We start from the raw sequence: 23,994 nt of genomic DNA on the forward strand, positions 1-23,994 counted from the left end.
GTTCTATACGTTAACTTTTAATATAACTACAGCCTTTCTAAGGTTTCTGGTATAACTACTGTATTTCCTTGTATAGAAGTATTCCTATACGTTCAAATAAATACCAATACAAACCAGTATGAAGCCATGCATCTCCTGCTCTTGCAAGTACCTCACAATAAAAAACATTTTAAAACAAATGAATTGATTCAGCCAACAGAAACCCTAGAGAGCTTTTATTTTCAAATGGGTAGTCTTCAGGTAGTGTAGCAAACATTAATGTTCCTGACATATTGTCAGATAAACATTAAAACTGGGCTGCAAGATAATTTTCTCTGGGTGTTCAGCTGTGAACCGCGAGACCCCGAATCTCTAGAAGAGCAGCGTGGCTGAACTGCTGAATATTTGCTGTTTGTGCAACGCTTTGCTTCCACTCTCTCTCATTGCAGCAACTGTCACATGTACTTGTAGTGTACATCACAAGTACATCATACCCACACCCATGACCTCAAATATAAGTCAAACGTGTTATTTATTATGTGACAAGCGAACATTTTTCACCATCGGAGCTAGCTTACCAATGTGGATAATATGCAAGTATGCAGATCAACAACATCAGTTATGATCAATTTAGTCAGTATTGGTAATGGTAATCATCATGGCATGTACATTTCTGTCAATAATTATTTCTATTACTAGATTGCGCTCCATAGAGCACACGCCAAGGAGGTGTATTGATAAACCTGTTTTAATAGGTAGCCTAAAATTTTGGTTGTAAATAGAAAGTTGAAATAACTATCAGAGAAATCACAAACTCAAGTAGGTGGGACATAAGGTTACTGTATAGCAAAAGCTTTATTAATATGCTATGTTATCAAAGTTAACAAGTTATGACATTGATCTTTACAATAATCCAATTTATTTATAGCCTTATGCTATAAAACGAAGGCTACCTATCCATTGTCAAATTTGTTTTCTACTGATCACCCAGAAAAATGCCATTATTGCATCTGTGAACAGCTGCAATTCTTTTGCAACTCAGTTTCACTTTTCCTATATCATGATTCCATTTTAAGAAAAAAAACAGTGTTTCTTGTTTGCTACCGTCCTTCATACACTGACAAAAATTAGAGATATGGCTTCATGCATTCGGGTCACATTACAGAGGATGGGATTTGTGTAATTTTTCAGAATCTGGGGAATGCTACTTACACTCGCCCCAATAACCCTGAAACATCTTCCAAATCCCTCTACAGTGATGTGCTTGCAGTGAGCTGTGTGAATGAACTACTGTCTGCCTCTCCACCCTCCAAGCTGAAATGGGCCAGTCAAACATCCCAGGGTAGCAATGCTAATAAATCACAGGTTTCAGAGCAGCATTTACTGGGATCTGCCATGCCATTTGATGTTCATTCAGCCTCAGTGTGTTGCAAGAGAGGCTGTGTGGAATGCAGATGTTTCCTTATTCAATGTGCATCTCTTTTCTGCAAAGTTCTTGTTGGAACCTGCTGAGCCTCTCGCTGTTAACACTATCAAACACAGAGCAATCCCCACCCTCTGCTTTTTTATATTATTAATGTGCATATTTTCCTAACACTCTCTTTGCCAAGATTATCAATTTTTGTAGTGAGAGTTTTTTCAAATCATGGTCTCCTGATTTTTGAATGATGGCAGCTTTTTTAGTGTGGAGAACACCTGAACACAGGATCCAGTCAAAAGCACTAATGACCAGCTTGGAAAGTCATGGAAAAGTTTAATTAGTTGCAGACTGGATTTATAGTTATCCAAACACTTCTCTGAGCACAGCACTGTTCTGGAGGCAGAATCACTGAGTGAAGCCTCACATCAGCCAGAAACATGAATTCAATGTCTGCTGCATGACTGCTTGCTTTAGTTCAGTAGATATGTTTGAGTTTTACAAACTCCTTTTTAAGGCAGAGCCACATTAGAGGCAGATATGTTTGTGTTGATCTGTATGTGACTATCCATATCTGGACCTCAGTCAGCTATATACAGCTTTGGAAAAAATTAAGAGACCACTCCAAATTTTTCTTAAATCAGCATCTCTACGTGTATGGCAGCCATTCCATTCCAGTGTCTGTTCCAATACAGGCAGACCTGATTCTACTCCATGAGGTACTGATTAGGTGATCACCTGAACCAAATCTTATTCAATGAAGAAAAGTAATGAAAAACCAGTGCTGTGGTCATCACTATCCTCTTGCAATAGGACCAGCTGGATGGCAGAAACAGTGCTAGTAGTACCTCAAAAGTAATTGGAATAAAAAAAGTGACTATTGACCATGCCAAAAGAGTTAAAAAGAAAAGTGTTGAGTGAGGAAAAGAAGGGTTTAATTCTGGTTTTACTGGCAGAGGGATACAGTGAGCGTCAGGTTGCTTCCATCCTTAAAATTTCAAAGATGGCGGTTCATAAGAACAAGGTCAAGCTGCAGACATTAGGGACAACAAAGCTACAGGCCGGCAGAGGACGAAAACGACTCTCCACTCACCGGGATGACCGCCAACTCATTCGAATGTCACTCAACAACCGTAGGATGACATCAAGTGACCTCCAAATAGAATGGCAAACGGAAGCTGGGGTGAAGTGCACGCCGAGGACGGTTAGAAACAGGCTCCTAGGGGCAGGGCTGAAGTCGTGCAAAGCTAGAAAAAAGCCCTTCATCAATGAGAAGCAAAGAAGAGCCAGGCTGAGGTTTGCAAAAGACCATAAGGATTGGACCATAGAGGACTGGAGTAAGGTCATCTTCTCTGATGAGTCCAGTTTTCAGCTTGCTGGACAGGACCAGCATTCGCAGACGTCAGAGCCGACGTAGCCGGAACCGGAGCTGCGCCCTCTACCAGCCTCAGCGCTGCGCGAGGGGGCGGAATCGGCGACACGCCCGCCGTCGGCTTCTCTAGAGCAGTGCGGGGACGTGGAATCGGAGTGGCGCAAGGACGCAAAATCGTGGCCGCGCTCACCGCCTCTTTCAGCACGGTGCAGCAATTGATAGCAGGAGCAGAACCCGGCCGGGCCAGCAAACGCTCCATCACCGTCGTCTTCCTCTCCACCTGCCTCCGGAGCGCCTTCAGCCCCCATATGCTCTCCGCTATCTGCTCCCGGTACACGGCCACGAGGTCCTCCGCCATCCTTAATAGCTCCATCTCCGCCACTCGGCCCGCGTTTCTGGCTGCGTGGAGCCCCAAGTTGGGCGCCAGTGTGGCAGTTGATCATGCCACGGGGCTCTCCCACACACAGCCAGAGACAAGGGTGTTGCTTTCCAGCATGTTTTATTAAATCAAACCACACACGTGAAGAAACACAAATAGACTGATCCAAAGGGACTAGCTTTGCAGCTCATGGGCTCTGAGTCTCCGAGTGTTCTTCTGTCTTAGTGTTCCGAGAGTGTTCTCGGTCCTGAGAGTGTGTGTCCCAAGGCAGCGCCGCTGCTGCCTTTTTAAACCTGAGGATCAATCAGCTAACAGCTCTCCCCTGAGCTGCTTGATTATCCGGTGTAGATGAAGGTGCTCTCCCAGCTACCTCCACAAGTTGTAATTTAGCAATCTTTCATATGATCTTTCAAACTAATTAAATGGCTCATATAACTAGAGAATTGATACCGTAAAAACAGCAAAAGCGTTGACACAAATTCACTGTTTTCCTTTAATCTCCAAACTCAAGATCAGATCATGTCTAAAGGGTGACTTTTTCTTCTCGTTATCCAATCAAGTATTGGTTGTGGTTCCAAATGTGGACTGAAAGCATTCAAAAGTGGAGAGTTTTCCAACAGACTATTCTTCAGCTGACTCTCCAGTATAGTTTCAGAGTTGTTTTGACTACATTGTCTGCAAATAATTTCTGTTATGATTGATGTGGTACTTTATGCCTGCACTATACTGGTTTTAATGACACAGTCTGAAACTTAATTTAGTACAGTATTTGTATGCCATGAATAACGTTTGCTAGAGAAAAGAAAGCTGTAACATTCCTTGTCCTGCTTCACATACTTTGGAGGAGAGCAAACGGCAACAAACAAGGAAACTAGTTTTGCTGTTTGTCTGTATAAAGACAATGTAAGACCCTAATGTGCCTGGTGGACAACACTGTGTACAACTCTGCTTGGTGGGTGTGAGCGTGAACTGTGAGCGAGAAGGCCATTCCTGCAAAATACCATTTTTGGCTCGAGGAGAAATGACAAATCACTGTCATACTTCTCTACCAAGCAGAAAGACATGAGCTGCTGTGTCTTATCTGTTGGGTGTTATCATTCTATTAGCTTCCAGACAATTACAACCCCCTGCAGACATCCCCCCCGGTGCAAAGTCATCAACCAGAGAAGCTTGACCCTGAGAACTGAACTGCACCCCCAAAGTTACATAACACCACCCAAGCTGAAGACCACCAGCACTTTTGAAAACCTGTATAAATATTTTTTTTCCATATGCTCATAACTAGGTCATACACAATCACTGAAACCTCCTTTTTAGAAGGAAAGAAAAAAAAACCTGCAGAGCTGTGAGTGTCGGTCTCTTGCTCCTCTGTTTGTTTTCAGCCATCGTACAAAAGCTGAGCAGGGTTTTTCATTTGTTTTTATGACACACATTCAAATACCTTCACATTATACACTGCCATTCTGCTGTAGGGGAAGTGTTCTGTGGATGTTGAATGAAATATCATACATCAATCATTCAACCATCCTTCATTGACATAGTTTTTAATGAAGTAAATCATAGCAAAGTTAAACTAGCCCTCACTCTGCCGGTGAACCTTGTGGAACCTCTTCAAGAAAATCTTGACATTTCCATTGGCATGCCCAAGAAACACAGAGTTAATAAGAGGATTGTTCTTATTGTTCTGTATGTATGCATGTCAATTAATCAATCAAATTTTATTTGCATAGCACATATTCACAAATGTATAGACCTGTTTTTTTGTCCAGGCAGGGTTATGTCTGCCTGGACTCTCTGTTCCATTCCTGTAGTTTCTTTCTCCAACTCCACCTCATGTCCAGAGGAATGCACAACATCTCTCTCTCTCTCTCTCTCTCTCTCTCTCTCTCTCTCTCTTTTATTTTTATATATATATATATACACACAATTTTTAAAGTGTAAAAATGATTTATCACTGACAGTGTGGCAGAAAGGCCATTATTTCGACATGAAACTCAAACTTTTGCCTGGTTTGTTCAGTCAAGTTGAATCTAATTCCTTCCACTCTCAGCAGGTCTGCCATATTATGTGTAGTTTTTTATCACACGGGCATTCATATTTAAAAAAAAGAAGTGGTTACTGTCGGACGGATTTGTGCTGAAAAGCAACAATCACTTCATGTTTGAGAGCTAGACCAAAAACTGCATGTGTGATTGATCTCCCCTAGTTTAATTTTATATGCTACTACTATTCATTAATTTAGCCTCCATCCATTCTTCCTTTCAGTGGTTATGTTGAGCTTTTAATTATTTCCACTGTAATCACTAGACATTTAAGCAAGGGTCACGTGACCAGCAGTGTTGACAAAGATGGGATATCAAGGTAAAGTTTGTAATGTGTTGAATCCTTTGAATTCTTACTGTATGTTTGCTTTCATTATTGAATTTGCCATAAAATATGGTCAGGAGTGTTACAATTATGAACAATCTTTTTTAACTTATTACACACAAATCAATTGTACTGTTCTTTTCCATACTGAATACATCTTTCAAACATTCACAGTGTAGGCTGGAGAAAATGTATGAAGCTCTTGGATAATGACAGAAACAAAAGCTACCTGGAGTCAGTAGTTATTAAGTAAGAGCTACTTTGATTCAGAAAACATTTGGGTTAGCTGTTCACAAGAAGCATCTACTGATACACTTCATGCCACAACAATTTATGCAATTTTTTTAATTGCATAAAGCTGGACAAGATTAAACAGTATCCACTAAGATTTAAGATATTCATCAGTCCACAGTTAAATGGCTATAAATGGAGATGATTTAGTTCTGTGGCTACTAAGTGGAGGTCTGGCCAAAAGATTTCTAGTGCACATTGTAGAATGATCAGTGAGGCAAGAAATAACCCTAATGTAATGGCTAAATGCTTAAAGGTGTCACTGGAGCTGGCTAAAATCTCGGATCATGAATTTAATATGCAAATCATGGTGAATTGTTGCATGGAACCTTGTTCCCATGGCAGAGCATCATGGAAGACATAGATCTCTTGGTTTGGTCAAGTGGCCAGCTCTAGGAGGAGTCCTGTTTTTTCCAAACCTCTTCTATTTAAAATGATGGATGCAACTGTGGCTCTTGGAAATGTTAAAAGCAGCAGAAAGTTTTTGTAGCCTTTCTCAGATCTGTACAATCCTGTCCCTGAGCCCTGCAAGCAGCACTTTCAACCGCAGGGCTTGGCTTGATAGGCACTTTTCAGCTGTGAGACCTTGTATAGACTCAAACCTTTTCCAATCAGTTGAATTTACCACAGGTAGATGCTTATCAAGGTGTAGAAACGTGATCAAGAAATGTCTGTCTTTCTTGTCTGTCTGTATGTGGCTTGCAGATCTCGAAAACCGTTTGTCGTTTTCACACTTGGTATGTGTATTGTTAACAACCCAAGGATGTGCAGTGTCAAATGTGGTGAGATTTGGGATATGCACTACATTCAGTTTTTATAAACTTTGAATAAACAGGCCCCCTCAGTTTAGATTTGTGTAGTTTTACAATCATATCTGTGGTTAGATGATCAAGTGAATAATCTGTCTATGCTCAAGTCCAATATGTTATAGTGACCAAAAAGAAACCCAGAGTAGAGATCATTGATGTCTGTGGAAAGAAGGTGAAAGAAGGGTCCAACAGGATATAGGCTGGACTGATTGGGAATTGGGATCTGAATGATTGGTGAATGGGAATGGAGATGACTTGTGAAAGAAAGGGTAACAGAATGGGTTTGATGGTGATGACCCAAGTGAAAGCAGGGTTACAACTGTGGAGATGCACTGGTGGAGTAAGCTGTTGAAAACAGGTTACAGGTATGCATGACTATGTATGGATTTAAACATGTTAGCAAAACCTGCATTGCACAGTGATAACAGTGATACTGTGTGAGGCATGGGGTTTGATCTGCACTGTAAGAGCATGTGAAGTATACTTTCAATCATTTGCCTATTAACTAAATTAGCCAATATCTTTTGTTTTTCTGAGAAGATTAAAGATGTTACTTTAAACCTGTTAGCAGTGTGTGTTTGCAGCAAGATGTGTGGTCATTAAATGTTTTTTGGTTTCTTCTTCACAAATGTATCAGTTGTGTAAAGTAGACTCCATCTTTCACTTGCTGCTCTTGACGACTGATCTAAGAGAATTTATAATTATAATTCTTATTGGAGTGGCCTGTGCTGTCCTGTCTGCAGTATGTTGGAATTCCTGCTTCATGAGTGGAATCTGAGACAGTGGGAAAAGCCCAAAGGAAGTTAAAGCAGTATCGAAGCCCAAGCATCTGCTTCCCTCATGCTGAAGACCTTGTCAAAAGCACCTTACCTCCACTCCCTGTACTCCTCGGCAGATACTCTTACACTGAGTGGGACGGATGACAAGGGTTTCCCCCCCTGTTTCTTCCGAAAAAAGCCTGCAAAAGGAAATTGACCTTGTTGTAGTTTATAACCTACCATTTATAGAATTTAAGTTAAAACACAACCAAAAGAGAAATTAAATGATGAAAGATTTGATGGTTATATACTCCACCTGTATAGTTGTGTTTATTAAACTTATGATTAGTCAAACCTGAAAGGTGACCAAATGAAAAGTACTGCATTTCACCATCTGCATGTGAACAAATCAAATAGGCTGTTGGAGGCAGAAATGGATGGACACACTCAGTATATTAGATTCACACAAGCAACCTCAGCCAGCACATCACATCTGCTGTAGTAATCTGGTTACTGTGAGTTCATATAAAAGCATCAAAAGCAGTCAGATTTCTAATCTTATTGTGGAACCATGGCTTGCTTATGCTCAAAGATTATAACTGCATATTATTGATGCTGTACACGATTCTGCTTCTGGTACTACTTTTTTGAAGACATCTGTCATAGACGATGTACCACTGGTAAAAACATGTGCTTTTAGGTCAAGTGGATTTAATTACCACTGAGCCTGGTTGTCACACAGCAAGACAATAATTAGGTGCTCTGCATCATTGGGGTTATCAGTGTAATGAAGGTGTGGTGCAATAGTAGGTAGACTTGATGTTGGCTAATTATTAATAATCATAAAATATGATTATTAAAATAATAAAATAATTTATTAAAAATAATAAAATTATTTATTAAAAACGATAAAGTTATCAATTAAGAATAATGAAATTATTAATGAAAAACAATAAAATGATCAATTAAGAATAATAAGATCTGTAATTATAATTTATAAAAGACAGGGCACCACCCAGGTATCAGGGACCAACAATCAATCTGTAAAGATCAGTCTCATAATCTGAAAAAAAGTTCAATTAGAAATCTCAATATTTACTTTTGATGATTATATAATGAACAGTGAAGGTTTTAAGTTCAAGCACTGGCTATCATAATCCAGCTGTATTCACATACATATGCACAAATAATCACAAAATACCGGTACTTTAAATACAATAGAATTTATTAAAGATAATAACATCAATGTTAATTAATGACTATTATCCTAACAAGAATCCACTATATCAAAGATCCCAACACTAGCACTTAACACGATTTTGTGTGTGTGTGTGTGTGTGTGTGTGTGTGTGTGTGTGTGTGTGTGTGTGTGTGTGTGTGTGTGTGTGTGTGTGTGTGTGTGTGTGTGTGTGTGTGTGTGTGTGTGTGTGTGTGTGTGTGTGTGTGTGTGTGTGTGGAGTCAAGATGGCGTACGAAGTCACGGGGGATGACGTCGTATTACTGAATTCAAGATGGCGGTCTAACCGCGTGGTGTTGTGTTACTGAATTCAAGATGGCGATCTAACCACGTGATTTGACGTAGGATCGAATTCAAGATGGCGTGGTTTGACCAACAGGAAATGGAGAACAAAGGGATGCTTTGGTCTATCTCGTGGTTCAAAGCGCCGAATGGCGTTGCGATGCGATCGCACTATCTAAGTCCCCGAACGGGTATAACACGTGAATTATGTGGATGCAGGTCGGAACGTGTGTGCAGGCGGGTTTAGGAGAAAAGAGAGAGAGAGAGAGAGAGAAAAGGAAACATGCAAAGAATGATCAGAGGAGATCTCAAACACCGCCAGAGACAACTTTGTGGGGACTCTACCACTCGGTACCCAAGCGGACAAACTAAGATCCGTCCAGCTGTGTACCGATCTTTTAATGGGTTAAAATCTCTGCAAAATTGGTCTAACGGTAAACAGTGCCGCGATGTGGCCGGAAACGCAGATTTGTCACGACACGCTGGCACAAAACAAATGGACTCGGCGGTCCTACAGAAATATACACTCAAATAATAACACGCTAATGTTTACATGTCTGTTCTTCTATTAAACATTACCCAAATGCAGAAATTCCCATCACAAGAGTCATCAGATCCTTCCTGTATTCAGTGATTTTCTGCTTAATTTGTCTCTTGGTTCCCCCATGGAGCTTGGTGTTCATTTGGGCTGGCTTGTGTCTCACATGATATATTCACCCTGTAGATGTAGTACCATAACCCTTAACAGATTAGCTTTAGTTGCCTAAACTAAAGCTATTTTTAACTTAATTCTAGCCACTCAAAGTTTGACTTTTTGGTTGCATTTATTCATGCATAGCTAGTTTAAAGGGGACATAGCATGCCCATTTTACCACAAGTTGATATGGTTCCTTGGGGTCTTAATGAAATGTCTGTAACATACTTTGGTCAAAATACCACAAGGATCATATAAAACAGCACCCTTTTTACCCTGTATAAAACAGCCCTCCACAGAGTGACCTGTTTTGAGTGCCTGTTCCTTTAAATGCTAATGAGCCAGCTCCCCCCTCCCTCCTCTCCCCCCATGATTTTAAACGATATAAATTACATATTTTATATGATATAAATTATCAAATATGCATCCCATACTTTGTATTCCCTTCTGTTGTCCTGGAGTTTTAATTTTCCCAATCACATAATTAATGTCCCCTCTGCCCATCCACTACAAGCACACAAGCAGACAGACAGAGAGAGAAAGAGAGGGGTGGGGGCTATGAAGACCATCATTTACCCCGAACCCCGACATTCAACGGTACAACAACAAGCGGAGAAAGCAGAATCGCGGGCTGACCTTATATATACAGTCTATGGGGCTGACCAGCGCGGAAAATGCTCATCCCGTGTGAACAGCCAGGCGGCTGCGCGCTGGAGAACGGCGCTGCGCTGCCTCGCGGCGCGCTCCGCCCGGTGTAAACCCGCGTAACTACTGTAACCCGGCGTAACTACTGTAACCCGGCGTACAGTAGAGCTGAACACTGCGGAAGTCTTCCACACAGCTGGCAGTGTGGAAGACCGCTGCGAGGCAGCGCAGCGCCGTTCTCCAGCGCGCAGCCGCCTGGCTGTTCACACGGGACGTGCATTTCTCCGCGCTGGTCAGCCCCATAGACTGTATATATAAGGTCAGCCCGCGATTCTGCTTTCTCCGCTTGTTGTTGTACCCGTTGAATGTCGGGGTTCGGGGGTTACAGTAGCGCTGAACACTGCGGAAGTCCTCCACACTGCTGGCTGTGTGGCGCTGACACAAATTCCAGCTCACGCACGGGAGAGCGAGCGGTCGCTCCCGAGCAGCTGCTGCAGCCTCCCAGTCCCAACGATCCAGACAAATGCCACATGTGAGTGAATCGCGGGCTGACCAGCGGAGAAATGCTCGTCCCGTGTGAACAGCCCGGCTGCGCGCTTGGGAACGGCGCTGCGCTGCCTCGCAGCCTCGCTGCCTCCGGTGTAAACCCGGCGTAGCGAGTGTGGGGGGACGGGGGGGATGAGGTGGGGGGTGGGCCAAGACCATGTAGGGAGACTTCCAGTTCCTTGTTACGACACAATACACAGGAAGCTCATTCCAGTCACTCAAGCATGACGTTTCTGACTTAGAGGAACTATAACAAAACGCGCGAGTGTTTTTTCCCCAGAGTTTTTGGGTTGGTAGACATGCCAGATACCCACATTAACATGTAGAAGCACTAACAAAGTGGAATTTGCATGCTATGTCCCCTTTAAGATATAAACAAACTTCCTGACTGTTGAAGTTTCCTGTTTTAGAGCTTAAAGGGATAATTAAAAAAAAAAAAGAAGTTGCCGTTTACTTGAATTGTATTGGATTTGGCTGCAACATTGTTTACCCCTATATGTTGATGTTGTACCTTGTTAAAGCAATAGTTCACCCAAAATTGATAATTCATTCATTATCTACTCACCCCTATATGCGGATGGAAGGGTGGGTGAAGTGTTTGAGTCCACAAAACACTTCTGGAGTTTCAGGGGTAAACAGTGTAGCAGCTAAATCTAACACAACTGAAGATATCAGGGACTTATCTTCAGACTAAAAAAAACAACAGAAAAAACACATAACATGCCTCCATACTGCTAGTGTGATGTCATCCAAGTGTTCGTAAGCCCCGACATTCATATTCGACTCGAAACAACGTCATTTACACCGTGTTTTAAAGGGCCCATATTGTGTAAAATACATTTTGTGGGCTTTACTATCTGTAATTACTTGAAGGGGGTCAATAGGGACCCTCAAAGTATGAAAACAGTCACTCCGCGGACTTTTTCACTCAGTTCATTCTAAGAAATATGTTATTGAAACGTCTCGCTTCTTACTTCGTCCCCCGTGTGAGTCATATAGGTTCGCACTCGTCACTCGGCCCCACCCAGCCAGTACCAGTCCAGCCTCCAAGAGGCAGGCGAAAACAGCCTGTTATGTCTGCAGCTCCAGAGAGAGGCAGAAGAGAGGACATGGAAATATACATTGCAGCAGTTTTTTCGACTTTAAACCACTGATATATCATTTTAGGGGAACCAATACCTCAAATTAAATCCCAGAGAGGTGTAAAATATGGGCCCCTTATGCCTAAATGTCCTCTGATATCTTCCGTCGAGGTGCATTCCGAGACCGTCAGAAATGCCGCTAGCTTAGCTACTTCTGGTGGACTTTTAGGCTTAAAACACGGTGTAAGGGCTTCCGGTTCCGCCACTGAGAGGATGACAGCTTAATTTTCGAGCTCCCCGACGGTTTTGTTAAATAACCCCAAAAATCTGTAGTTTTATGAATCCCAGTGCAATTTTTCTTTGATAATGGAGAAAGGGGTTACTACTAGAAGTAGGACGACCACAAATGTGATGGAATATGATACTGAAGTGAGACAAGACGGCCGAAGCAGCTCCCCGGGCCCGTCCTCACCTGACGAGGAAAACTCCGAAGCTAGCCTGCGAAGCATTCTCAACGAAGTCCGGGACTTCAGAAGAGATAACAGGGTACAACTCACTGACATCAAACACGAATTAAAGAGAGCAAACGATAGACTGGACGAGGCAGAGGGGAGAATTGAAGAAACTGAGACCGTGCTTCAAGCATCATCAACGCTAATCAAGCGGCTAATGCAGCGTCAAGCTAACCTGGAAGCGAGGCTGATAGACCAAGAGGGGCGGGCACGCAGGGATAACTTAAGGATTTACAGTATACCCGAAGACAGAGAGGGCACATGGCTGGTTTTCTGGATAACCTGTTGAAAGACGCGCTCGACCTGCCCCGTGACAGAGACCTCAGGATAGAACGGGCTCACCGAGCTCTGGCTCCAAAGCCGAGCGGACCGCAGCCAAAACCCAGATTGATAGTGGTCAAGTTCGGGAGCTACCGGATGAAGGAAGAGGTGCTCCGAAGAAAGTTCTGAAAGAAAAACGAATAAAGTTCCAGACACCGTACCCCGCAAGGATGCGGGTCTTCTACGAGAATGGCACCTGGCTATTCCAGGATGCTGCAGAAGCGACGAGGGACATGGCCTCACGAGGGTTTCCAGTCACGGTGGTGAAGTCCTCTGCTGCTCCGGACCAAGAGGAGACCCGGCTCCTGTCTAAATGGCAGGTGGCGGGGAGACGGCGTGACCGGAGTGGAGAGCAGGAACCCGGCGCAGCGGACGGCTCCACACAATCCAAAAACACCCAGCGCTCTCAATACAAGGATAAACTACAAGAATTCAGAAGGCGATCCCCTTCGACAAGAGACTGATGATTCTTCATAGAAATTCAGATAAGTAGTAACTGACTCGAGCGTTACTCATTCTGGTTACATGCCCGGAAGACTGCCATGGCGTTTAAAACAGGCAATTACTCCTAGAGTTTTATTTTCTGTCAAATTAAAGGAGTCGGGACTTGTTAATTGGCTTTGATTTAGTTCAACTTTGTTTAGATCTGCGCTACCATGAAGCCACACTTTAGGGCCCCACCACTGACATGAAGTGGGTCTTTCCCTTATGGGGACTTTGACTTTAAAAAGTCCTTTAAGGCTCATTTGAATCCAGCCTCTACACTGGAAACAACTGTTATAAACCGTTTCGGTGATGTTCCGTTAAAAAACGTTTCCCCTTTTTGTTTGTATTGTGTTTGTTCCTTGGGAGAGATATTTTTAGTGTACAACTTTTGTGGCATCAGGGATATCAGTAGAGGTCTTTTTGTGCTAATCCGATCTGGAAACTATGAATGAGAACGTTCTAAAAGTTATCTCATTTAATGTGAAAGGGATTTTAAACCCAGCAAAGAGAAGTCAAATACTATCAAAATGAAAAGGGAAAAGGCACATGTTGTGTTCTTACAAGAGACACACCTCAGCCCATCAGAACATGAAAAATTGAAGAGAATGGGGTTTTCAAGGGTATATTACTCATTCTATAAATCAGGCCGTAAGAGAGAGGTAGCAATTTGAATATCCCAAAAAGTATCATTTGAACATCTGTCAAAGGTAACAGACAAAGAAGGGAGATATATAATAGTCTCTGGAAAAATAGATGGCGTTTCATTGACAGTATGTAACATTTATGCCCCCCCTGGAAGTGATTTTGTTTTCTACAGAAATATATTTGATTTAATGATAGGGGCACCGGGAATTGTCATAGGTGGTGGAGATTGGAACATCCGTCTTAACCCAAAACTAGATTCATCAAAAAACGTAACGACTACTCCATTGCATAGAAGTGTTTACGCTCTAATGGCAGAGTTGGGCATACTAGATCTATGGAGAGACTTTTACTCATCTGGCCGTGATTACACTTTCTACTCATGCCCCCATGATACGTACTCAAGGATAGACTATTTTTTTGTGTTGAAAAGAGATCGCCATAGAATGTATAGCTGTGATATTGGAAGTATAAATGTATCTGATCATGCACCTCTGTCCTGCACTGTACTTATAAGCCACAAAGTTGGAAAAACACTGTGGAGGTTAAATACAAGTACTCTAAACAACCCACAATTTAAGATCCAAATGAGAAAGGAAATAAAAACGTATCTTGAAGAAAATGATAACAGGGAGGTTGATTCAGCTATAGTATGGGATGCCTTAAAAGCAGTCATCAGGGGGAGAATTATATCTTACTGTGCCCATGAAAAGAAAGAAAAACAATTAAGACTAATAAACCTTAATAAAGAATTAAAAGATCTTGAGACACAGCATAAGAGAGAACAAAAAACTAATGTGCTGATAAAAATAAAGAAAGTAAGAAACAAAATAAATATATTACACTCACAGGAAATTGAAAATAAAATGATATTTACAAAACAGAAATATTATGAGTCAGGCCCAAAATCAGCAAAACTTCTGGCGAGAAAACTGCAAAAACAGCAAGCGGACAGAACTATATACAAAATAAGGGACCCGGTTTCTAAATCTATAAACTATAAACAAGATGAAATACAAAGAGTGTTTAAAAAGTACTATAAATCTCTGTATACGCAACCACATCTAGAGACCGAGCAACAAATTGGCAAATTCCTCAATTCACCCAATCTGCCTGTTCTATCAGAAGAACAAAATCAGATATTGACAGCAGCGGTAACTGAGAAAGAATTGAATAGCGCTATCTCTATTAAAGCTAATAAATCACCCGGTCCGGATGGCCTTCCTTCAGAGTGGTATAAGACATTTCGATTTGATGAGTGCCAAGCCTCAGGGGCCTGCAACACAACCTTAACAGACGCCAAAATGCCCATCTTGGAGTGAGGCAGTGATCTCCGTATCCACAAAGAAGGAAAGGACAAACTGGAATGTGGATCTTATAGACCAATCTCGGTGTTGAACGCTGACTACAAATTATACACAACCATACTTGCTAAAAGACTGGAAAACATCCTTCCTCAACTTGTACATACGACCAAACTGGATTTATCTCACAAAGACAAACCCACGATAACATCAGGCTTATCACAGAATATATTAAATCATATCCAACAGAACAATCTTGAAGCCTACCTAATCAGTTTCTCTGGATGCTGAGAAGGCCTGACTCAGTTAGCTGGCCTTTCTTATATAAAGTCCTTGAAAGATTTGCATGTATAACAGTTTTATCAAGGGTATTCGTGACGCTATATAAACCATCGCCTGATAAAAATAAATGAGACTTCTCAGATACCATTATATTGGAACGCCGGATCAAGACAGGGTGCCCACTTCCCATTACTGCACTTTATATAGTAGAACCTCGCACAGTGGATAAGACAGGACGGAAAGTATTAAAGGCATCTGCATAAATGGAGAAGACCACAAGGTAGCATTGTACGCTGATGATATCCTGATCTATATTTAAGTACCTCAAACTCTTCTCAGAATTAATGAACTCCAAGTAGAAACATTTGGTAGATATGCAGGATATAAACTAAATCTGCAAAAAACACAAATTTTGACTTTTAGCTCTACGCCTCCAAAAAATATTAGACAAATTTCATTTTAACTGGGACCAGAGTTCATTGAAATATTTAGGAATACACTTACTGAAAAATATCTCAACACTGGCAGTGATAAATTATGCCCCCCTCCTAACAAAAATTAAAGATGACATACACAGATGGAACTCTGTGTATTTCTTTCCTCAGTCTCAGCCATAGAATTGACTCTGTAAAAATTTACATTCTCCCACGATATCTCTTCCTATTTCAAGCACTTCCAGCAGAAATTCCCTCAATACAATTTTCCGAACTGAATAAAATGATTTCAAGATTTATCTGGCAAGGGAAAAAACCCAGGGTTAAATTTAAAACTCTACAACTCCCAAAGGAGCAAGGAGGAATGGGTCTACCTAATTTTAAGGATTATTTCTACGCTGCCCAGACTAAACCCTTAATTAACATATGTACACCAAATTTTTGTTCCAGATGGAAAGACATTGAACTCTCCATCATGGAGGATCCCCCAATTCATGCAGTATTGGCACATACAAATTTGGGAAAACTCATAGACAATGTGCAAAATCCATGGATCAAATTCCAATTAAAAATCTGGAATACAATTAAAGGAGAATATAAGCTAGATCATAAACTACAAATACTTCAGTGGTGTGCTTATGATCCTGGGTTCAAGCCAAATGAAATTGACTATAGATTTAAATTTTGGATTAGAAAAGGTATAACGACATTCTATTCCCTTACAGAAAAGGGGCAATTAAAGGACTTTGAACAAGGAAAAAATATTGTCTTGAAAAATCAGATTTTTATAGGTACCTCCAGATACGCAGTTATTTTGAGCATAACATTAGAAACAGAACAGACCTTGCTGACCCAATATTGAGAATATTTCTTGGGAATGCACCAACTCTAACGTGTGGCGGGAATTTGGGTGGAAGTGTGTTATTCGTTTCTTTATTACACTGAAGCAGAAAGCACGTTTTGCTGGAGGGGAGCCCACATGTTGGAGACAATGTGGGTCTCGGGAAGCAAATCACTGGCATATATTCTGGGATTGTCCAGTGATAAAACCTTTCTGGGCAGAGTTTCATAAAGCATTAAAAAGCATTCTTAATACTGACCTGCCCCTGCAATTTACTCATCGACCTCTATCCCATTCTCTCTCAAGTCACCCCCTAGCATGTTGTTGTTGTTTTTTTGTTTTTTGTTGTTGTTGTTTTTTTTTGGGGTTGTTTTTATTTACTTATTTGTTTTTTCTCTTTTGATCTGTGCTTATTGTCTACATGTACACACTATATCTCTCCCAAAATGTACAAAGTTACCCAATTTTGAAAAAGATTGACAGCAGAAGAGAGAAAATTGCCCTTGGGCTGATGTATGTTTTTGAAAACAACTGTCAAAAAATAAAGAATATAAAAAAAAAAAACCACGGTGTAAATGACCTTGTTTCGAGTCGAATATGAATGTCGGGGCTTACGGACACTTGGATGACACCACACGAGCAGTATGGGGACATGTTATGGGTTTTTTCTGTTGTTTTTTTACGTCTAAAGATAAGTCCCTAATATCTTAAGTTGTATTGGATTCAGGTGCTACACTGTTTACCCCTGAAACTCCAGAAGTGTTTTGTGGACTCATACACCTCACCAACCCCTCCATCCGCATAGGGGTGAGTAGATAATGAGTGAATTATCATTTTTGGGTGAACTATTCCCTTAAGCCCTGTGAGAAAAATTGTCATTTGTGAAAATGGGCTGGAATAATCAGCTGAATCTGCTCCGCTCAGTTTGCTGTTTCATCAAAAAATCTGCTTCAGTTTAATTGAACTGACTCAGATTTTCATAGATGAATGACTGACAAAGACTCAGCAGAGTCCCAGTGTTTCTTTTCCCTCTTGTGTAGAGTTTTCTAACGTTGGTCTTCCTCTCTGTCATTCTTTTTGTAGCAGTAAAGAAAAAGGAGAAGAGATCAAAAGTCGGTGAGGATGGTCGCGGGAAGAGAAACGCAATTCGCCTGCATGAAGCATACACTGTGGAGACGGTAGTGGTGGCAGACTCGGACATGGTGCAGTACCATGGTGCTGAGGCAGCGCAGAGGTTCCTGCTGACTGTCATGAACATGGTAAGAATCCTTGATACAAATAGAGCCCTCTGACTCACCTGCCATTTGTTTTATTTGTGATAGACAAATCAAGTGGTTAAGAACAAAAAATTGTCTTAGTATAGTTTCTCTGCTTACCTTTGATGGAGATTATATAGTTAAAAAAGGACAGATTGAAGATACACCCATGATTTATTCTCCTGCTTTAAGATAAATCTTATAAAATTTGATCATATCTGTGAAAATTCTAGTTTTAAGGTAAGTTACCTTGACCATAGAGTTCCTAAAAAGATAAACCTGATCTGACGAAGATGATCAAACACTTAAATGGTAAATAGTCTGTATTTATATAGAGCTTTGCCAGTCTTGATGACCACTCAAAGGTCTTTACAGTGCAGTTTTACATTCACACACACAGGCAAACAGTGCATTTCTCTATGAGAAAGGGTAATTCGGGTTCATTATCGTGGCCAAGAACTTTTTGGCATGCCGAATAGGGAAGACTGGGATCAAACTGGTTAGAGGATAACTGTTCTACCCCCTGAGCCACAGCCGTCCTCTGAATGCAGTCAGAATCACACACAAGGGATATCCAGGTTTCTCATGTTCAGCTGAAACTTCTTATCCCAAATGTAAAAGTTCTCAGTCTTGGGTGCTGGGTGCTCTGCGCTATTGATGGAGATGATCTAGAAGTACATCTCTGTTTTGTCACTAATGCAGTCATCAATAACAACAGATTTGACCAGTTTACTGTATAAACCTGCTTAGTACTCAGAACAGCACAGGGGAGTCTTCTTAGCTTTGGCTCAGGCTCTTGAGGCCAGAACAGGGGGAGAGGAGAGGCTTGCACAGAAAGGAGCTAGGAGAACAGTGAGAAAGCTCAAATCTATCAGTTTTCTGTGTGTCAGCAGACCATTTCTTCACGACTGCAACTCTAATTATTTCCCTTACGGATTAAACTGTCAATTAAACTAATGAATCAATAAGTCTGCAAAATGTTGGAAACTTGTCGAAATAGTCCATCTGAGTTTTTTTACCTTGACAGGCAGGAACATTAATACAGTCATTGGTTAATACTTGGCTGTAGTGTTATGGTAAGAATTAGTTGTAGGTTTAGGGCTAAGGTTGGGTTAGGCATTTCCATGACTTTAACTATTGCTGACCTGATGGAAATACCTCACCAGTTTACTAACCTTCCAGAGACAGAAGGCTTAAACCAGGCTCCTTAATTATATGCCTTATATGTCACATGCTATCATTGGGCAAGAAAAACATTATCTGTGTGCTTGTTTATAATTTTAAGGGATACCATGAGACAGGACATTGACATCCCTGCTTATTTGTCTTCCTAATGGTGAATTCCGTAAAAGTGTTTTTCCGTCTCTTTCAGGTCTACAACATGTTCCACCACCAGAGTCTAGGAGTGAGGGTCAACATTCGAGTCACCAAGCTGGTGTTGCTTCACAGCCGCCCAGTAAGCCTGACTTTTTCACCCTGATTGACCCCTCTGAAATGCTCTGTTGACCTTCAGATGCATGCACATGTGTGTGTGGAATCTTATTCATGCCCCTCGGGAAAGTGATTCCCTTTATCGCTTTGTCCTTGTGTACTGACAAAAATGAAGGCTGTCTGTGCAAATGAAATATTCTAAATAATTTACCATTTAACCATGACTAAAATAATTTTCATCAGTTTTTCCAGCAGTGTCCATGCTAATGTATTTAAATACTGTGGTCCCCAAGCAAGTTTTGAAATAAGTATCTGCAGGCTGGAACAAGTTTGAGTGTTAAATATTGGGCCCAGTATGTAGAAGACAACTCTGTAAATGTTTTTTGATTTTATACACTCTTTTTTTTATCTCCTCCTCAGGAAAAGCTACATGTGGGCCATCATGGAGAAAGGTCTCTGCAGAGCTTCTGCCATTGGCAGTACCAAGAGTTCGGGGGGCCACGCTACCTCGGCACCAACCATGTTCCTGGTGGAAGGGATGATATCCCACCAGTGGATACAGCTGTGCTGGTCACCAGGTATGTAATATTAACGATAATGAATGACGCAAGTGTCTAATGTGACCTCAGCTGTTGGACCATCTACAGTATTACAGAGGATCCGGAAGTGTGTTATTCCACTTTGGGTTTGAAAAGATAAATAATTTCCCCCGTGCTGAAATAGTAGTTTCGTCTTTGAAGAGTACGGTTTCTCAGAAAAAGCAGTTTATACAAGTGATCAGCAAAAGCATGACTGTATTAAACAGCACACAGCAGCAGATCTCTCATTTGATCTCCTTCTGTGCACTCAACCTTCTTTTGTGCAAGAGAAGGCCATAGATTCTACTCATAGCCCAAATCTGTCACTATTCTACCAAGGGTCCAGTGTTCACTGTTAAGAGATGGAAAGTTGAGATCACTTTCCCTGTCTAGTCCTTGTCATGCACATGCGTGCTTGTTAAACACCTTATACCCGCAGAGATGGCCAAGAAATGTTCTATCTCTTGGAGGAATCTAGCTGGGAAAATTAGGTTTCTCTTATCCCCAGCCCTTCCTATAGAAACTTGGTTTCTAATGTTCATTTATGTATTATTAATGAAATCAACTAACCACACTTGTATACATACACTACCGTTCAAAAGTTTGGGGTCACCCAGACAATTTTGTGTTTTCCATGAAAACCCACACTTTTATTTATCAAATGAGTTGCAAAATGAATAGAAAATATAGTCAAGACATTGACAAGGTTAGAAATAATGATTTTTATTTGAAATATTAATTTTGTTCTTCAAACTTTGCTTTCGTCAAGGAATGCTCCATTTGCAGCAATTACAGCATTGCAGACCTTTGGCATTCTAGCTGTTAATGTGTTGAGGTAATCTGTAGAAATTTCACCCCACGCTTCCTGAAGCACCTCCCACAAGTTGGATTGGCTTGATGGGCACTTCTTGCGTACCATACGGTCAAGCTGCTCCCACAACAGCTCAATGGGGTTGAGATCTGGTGACTGCGCTGGCCACTCCATTACAGACAGCATACCAGCTGCCTGCTTCTTCCCTAAATAGTTCTTGCATAATTTGGAGGTGTGCTTTGGGTCATTGTCCTGTTGTAGGAGGAAATTGGCTCCAATCAAGCGCTGTCCACAGGGTATGGCATGGCGTTGCAAAATGGAGTGATAGCCTTCCTTATTTAAAATCCCTTTACCTTGTACAAATCTCCCACTTTACCAGCACCAAAGCAGCCCCAGACCATCACATTACCTCCACCATGCTTGACAGATGGCGCCAGGCACTCTTCCAGCATCTTTTCACCTGTTCTGCCTCACAAATGTTCTTCTGTGTGATCCAAACACCTCAAACTTTGATTCGTCTGTCCATAACACTTTTTCCAATCTTCCTCTGTCCAATGTCTGTGTTCTTTGCCCATATCAATCTTTTTCTTATTGGCCAGTCTCAGATATGGCTTTTCTTTGCCACTCTGCCTAGAAGGCCAGCATTCCGAGTCGGCTCTTCACTGTAGACGCTGACACTGGCGTTTGCGGGTACCATTTAAAGAAGCTGCCAGTTGAGGACCTGTGAGGCGTCTATTTCTCAAACTAGAGACTCTAATATACTTGTCTTCTTGCTGAGTTGTGCCGGGGCCTCCCACTTCTCTTTCTACTCTGGTTAGAGCCCGTTTGTGCTGTTCTCTGAAGGGAGTAGTACACACCGTTGTAGGAAATTTTTAGTTTCTTCGCAATTTCTCGCATGGAATAGCCTTCATTTCTAAGAACAAGAATAGACCTAGGAGTTTCACATGAAAGTTCTCTTTTTCTGGCCATTTTGAGAGTATAATCGAACCCACAAATGTGATGCTCCAGATACTCAACTAGCTCAAAGGAAGGCCAGTTTTATAGCTTCTCTCACCAGCAAAACAGTTTTCAGCTGTGCTAACATAATTGCACAAGGGTTTTCAAGGGTTTTCTAATCATCCATTAGTCTTCTAAGGCGATTAGCAAACACAATGTACCATTAGAACACTGGAGTGATAGTTGCTGGAAATGGGCCTCGATACACCTATGTAGATATTTCATTAAAAACCAGACGTTTCCACCTAGAATAGTCATTTACCACATTAACAATGTATAGAGTGTATTTCTGATTAATTTAATGTTATCTTCATTGAAAAAAACAGTGCTTTTCTTTGAAAAATAAGGAAATTTCTAAGTGACCCCAAACTTTTGAACGGTAGTGTAGATGCAAAGGTAATTTGGTTCAATTACTTTTTTCCTGGTTCCTTTCCCCTGTGCATGATTGATTTTTCTTGTTATGCACATGATGAAACTTATATGCTTGCAAGTTTCTGAAGTGTACGAATAAACTGACAACATACACACCTTTTCATTTTTATTGACTAATACCACCACTGAGTGACAGCTAATTTCTCAGCATATTGTCCTAAAATGCCGTTTTGTGTTGTCATGATCTTTTTTTCATTTTTGTGTTGATTTTACTTGGGAAGTAAATGAGGGAGCTGGGGTAAAAGGAATCCTTTTGTTTAAATGACTAGTCATGTCCATTGATACATTCTGTCTTGTCTTCTTTTACGAGGGCATGTATACAGTGGCCTTTTGTTCTTGAGGTGGTTTGTTACAAACCTGATCTGCCCTCCCATCTCTGCCCCCCTGCCCCCACTCCCTCTGTTATGAGGCTTTCTCTGTGAGGACGGAAGCAATCAGGAGCAGCATCTGCTGGAAGGGCAGCAGAGGGATTCTGCCAACAGCAGTCAGGATGAGAGCAAGGCAGCATGCAGGCAAATTAGAGCATGTTGCCCCCAGGTTTCCCATTGAGGTGTGTGTGTGTGTGTGTGTGTGTGTGTGTGTGTGTGTGTGTGTGTGTGTGTGTGTGTGTGTGTGTGTGTGTGTGTGTGTGTGTGTGTGTGTGTGTGTGTGTGTGTGTGTGTGTGTGTGTGTGTGTGTGTGTGTGTGTGTGTGTGTGTGATCTCACATAGCTCGTGGAAGGCCCATGTGGATGATATCCAGGCAGTACATCTCTTACTGCTTTATTAACAAACTCTTAGGAGGAAAGAAGATATTTGATATTTATGTCTGGATGATTTCATGTCACTTGCATAAAATGTTTAGGCACCAGGTTATAAAAGTTTAGAACCTACTGCTACACTAATGGGCTTTGTTTCATGACAGATTGAAGATTAAGAAAGAATCATAGGAGATACATTCCGTCACATTTTTACATTTTAGAAGAGAACAATCCAGTACAAGCCCTGTTTTACTGGTGGATACACAAACCAGTAGATAAGCACGTCTCCTGAAATGTTGTATCTGTTTTCTGATTCAACCTTTTTCTTTCCTTTCTCTTTTGCTGCTTCACTTGTGCACTCTTCTGCTGTGCATGTTCTACATGCAGCCGAAGCGCTTTATGTGTTTTTCCACCCACCTCCTTCCAAGCAGGTGTCAGAGTTACTTAATGTAGACCCTACGTCCATCAGGCACAGGGAAGCAGCCAACCCCGCCAGTTGTTCACCACACCAACAGTCTGAATGTTATGATGTTAACTGCTTGGCATCTGAGTCTTATTTGGACAGAGATCCATGTTTTAGTTAGTTATCTGTGGAGTTCCGTCACCTATCGTGTAAAATCTACAGTCACCAGGTACTTTATTAAGAATACCTAAATATCTGCTAATTCATACAATTATCCAATCATGTGTCAGCAGTGCAGTGTATACAATCATGCAGTTAAAGGTTAGTGGGTTCAGTTACGATCACATCCAACATCAGGATGAGTTTTTCTGAAGCTAACCCTCCTGAGATTTTTTACACAGAAAAAGGTTTTACTCTGAATGAAGCCAAAAACAAAAACATCCAGTGAGCAGCAGTTCGGTGTTGATGAGAGCAGTCAGAGGAGAAAGATAAGACTGAGTTGAGCTGACAGAAACGCTACAGTCACTCAGATAACTACTCTTTACAACTGTGGTGAGGAGAGACGCATCTCAGAATAAACATGTAGAACCTTGAGCTGGATGGTTCTACAACAAGAAACGCCATGTCAGTTTCCTCCTCTGTCAGCCAATCTGAGTATTGTTGCTGAC

At 41.4% G+C, this 23,994-nt stretch overlaps 1 protein-coding gene across 5 annotated transcripts in view; it reads left to right on the top strand.

Moving 5' to 3' along the window:
* Nucleotides 1–23,994, top strand: part of adamts17 (ADAM metallopeptidase with thrombospondin type 1 motif, 17) — a 118,628-nt gene that overhangs the window by 17,507 nt on the left and 77,127 nt on the right. For 3 of the 5 annotated variants that reach the window (XM_035162416.2, XM_035162420.2, XM_035162421.2), the window contains exons 4-6: nt 17,764–17,939; nt 19,309–19,392; nt 19,788–19,945. In XM_035162416.2, coding sequence (XP_035018307.2) covers nt 17,764–17,939; nt 19,309–19,392; nt 19,788–19,945 — 418 coding nt within the window. The remainder of the gene's footprint in view (nt 1–17,763; nt 17,940–19,308; nt 19,393–19,787; nt 19,946–23,994) is intronic. The other 2 variants (XM_035162419.2, XM_047340589.1) reach the window with 1 other exon arrangement.

The sequence above is a fragment of the Hippoglossus stenolepis genome, chromosome 1 (assembly GCF_022539355.2).
Source record: "Hippoglossus stenolepis isolate QCI-W04-F060 chromosome 1, HSTE1.2, whole genome shotgun sequence".
Classification (NCBI taxonomy): domain Eukaryota; kingdom Metazoa; phylum Chordata; class Actinopteri; order Pleuronectiformes; family Pleuronectidae; genus Hippoglossus; species Hippoglossus stenolepis.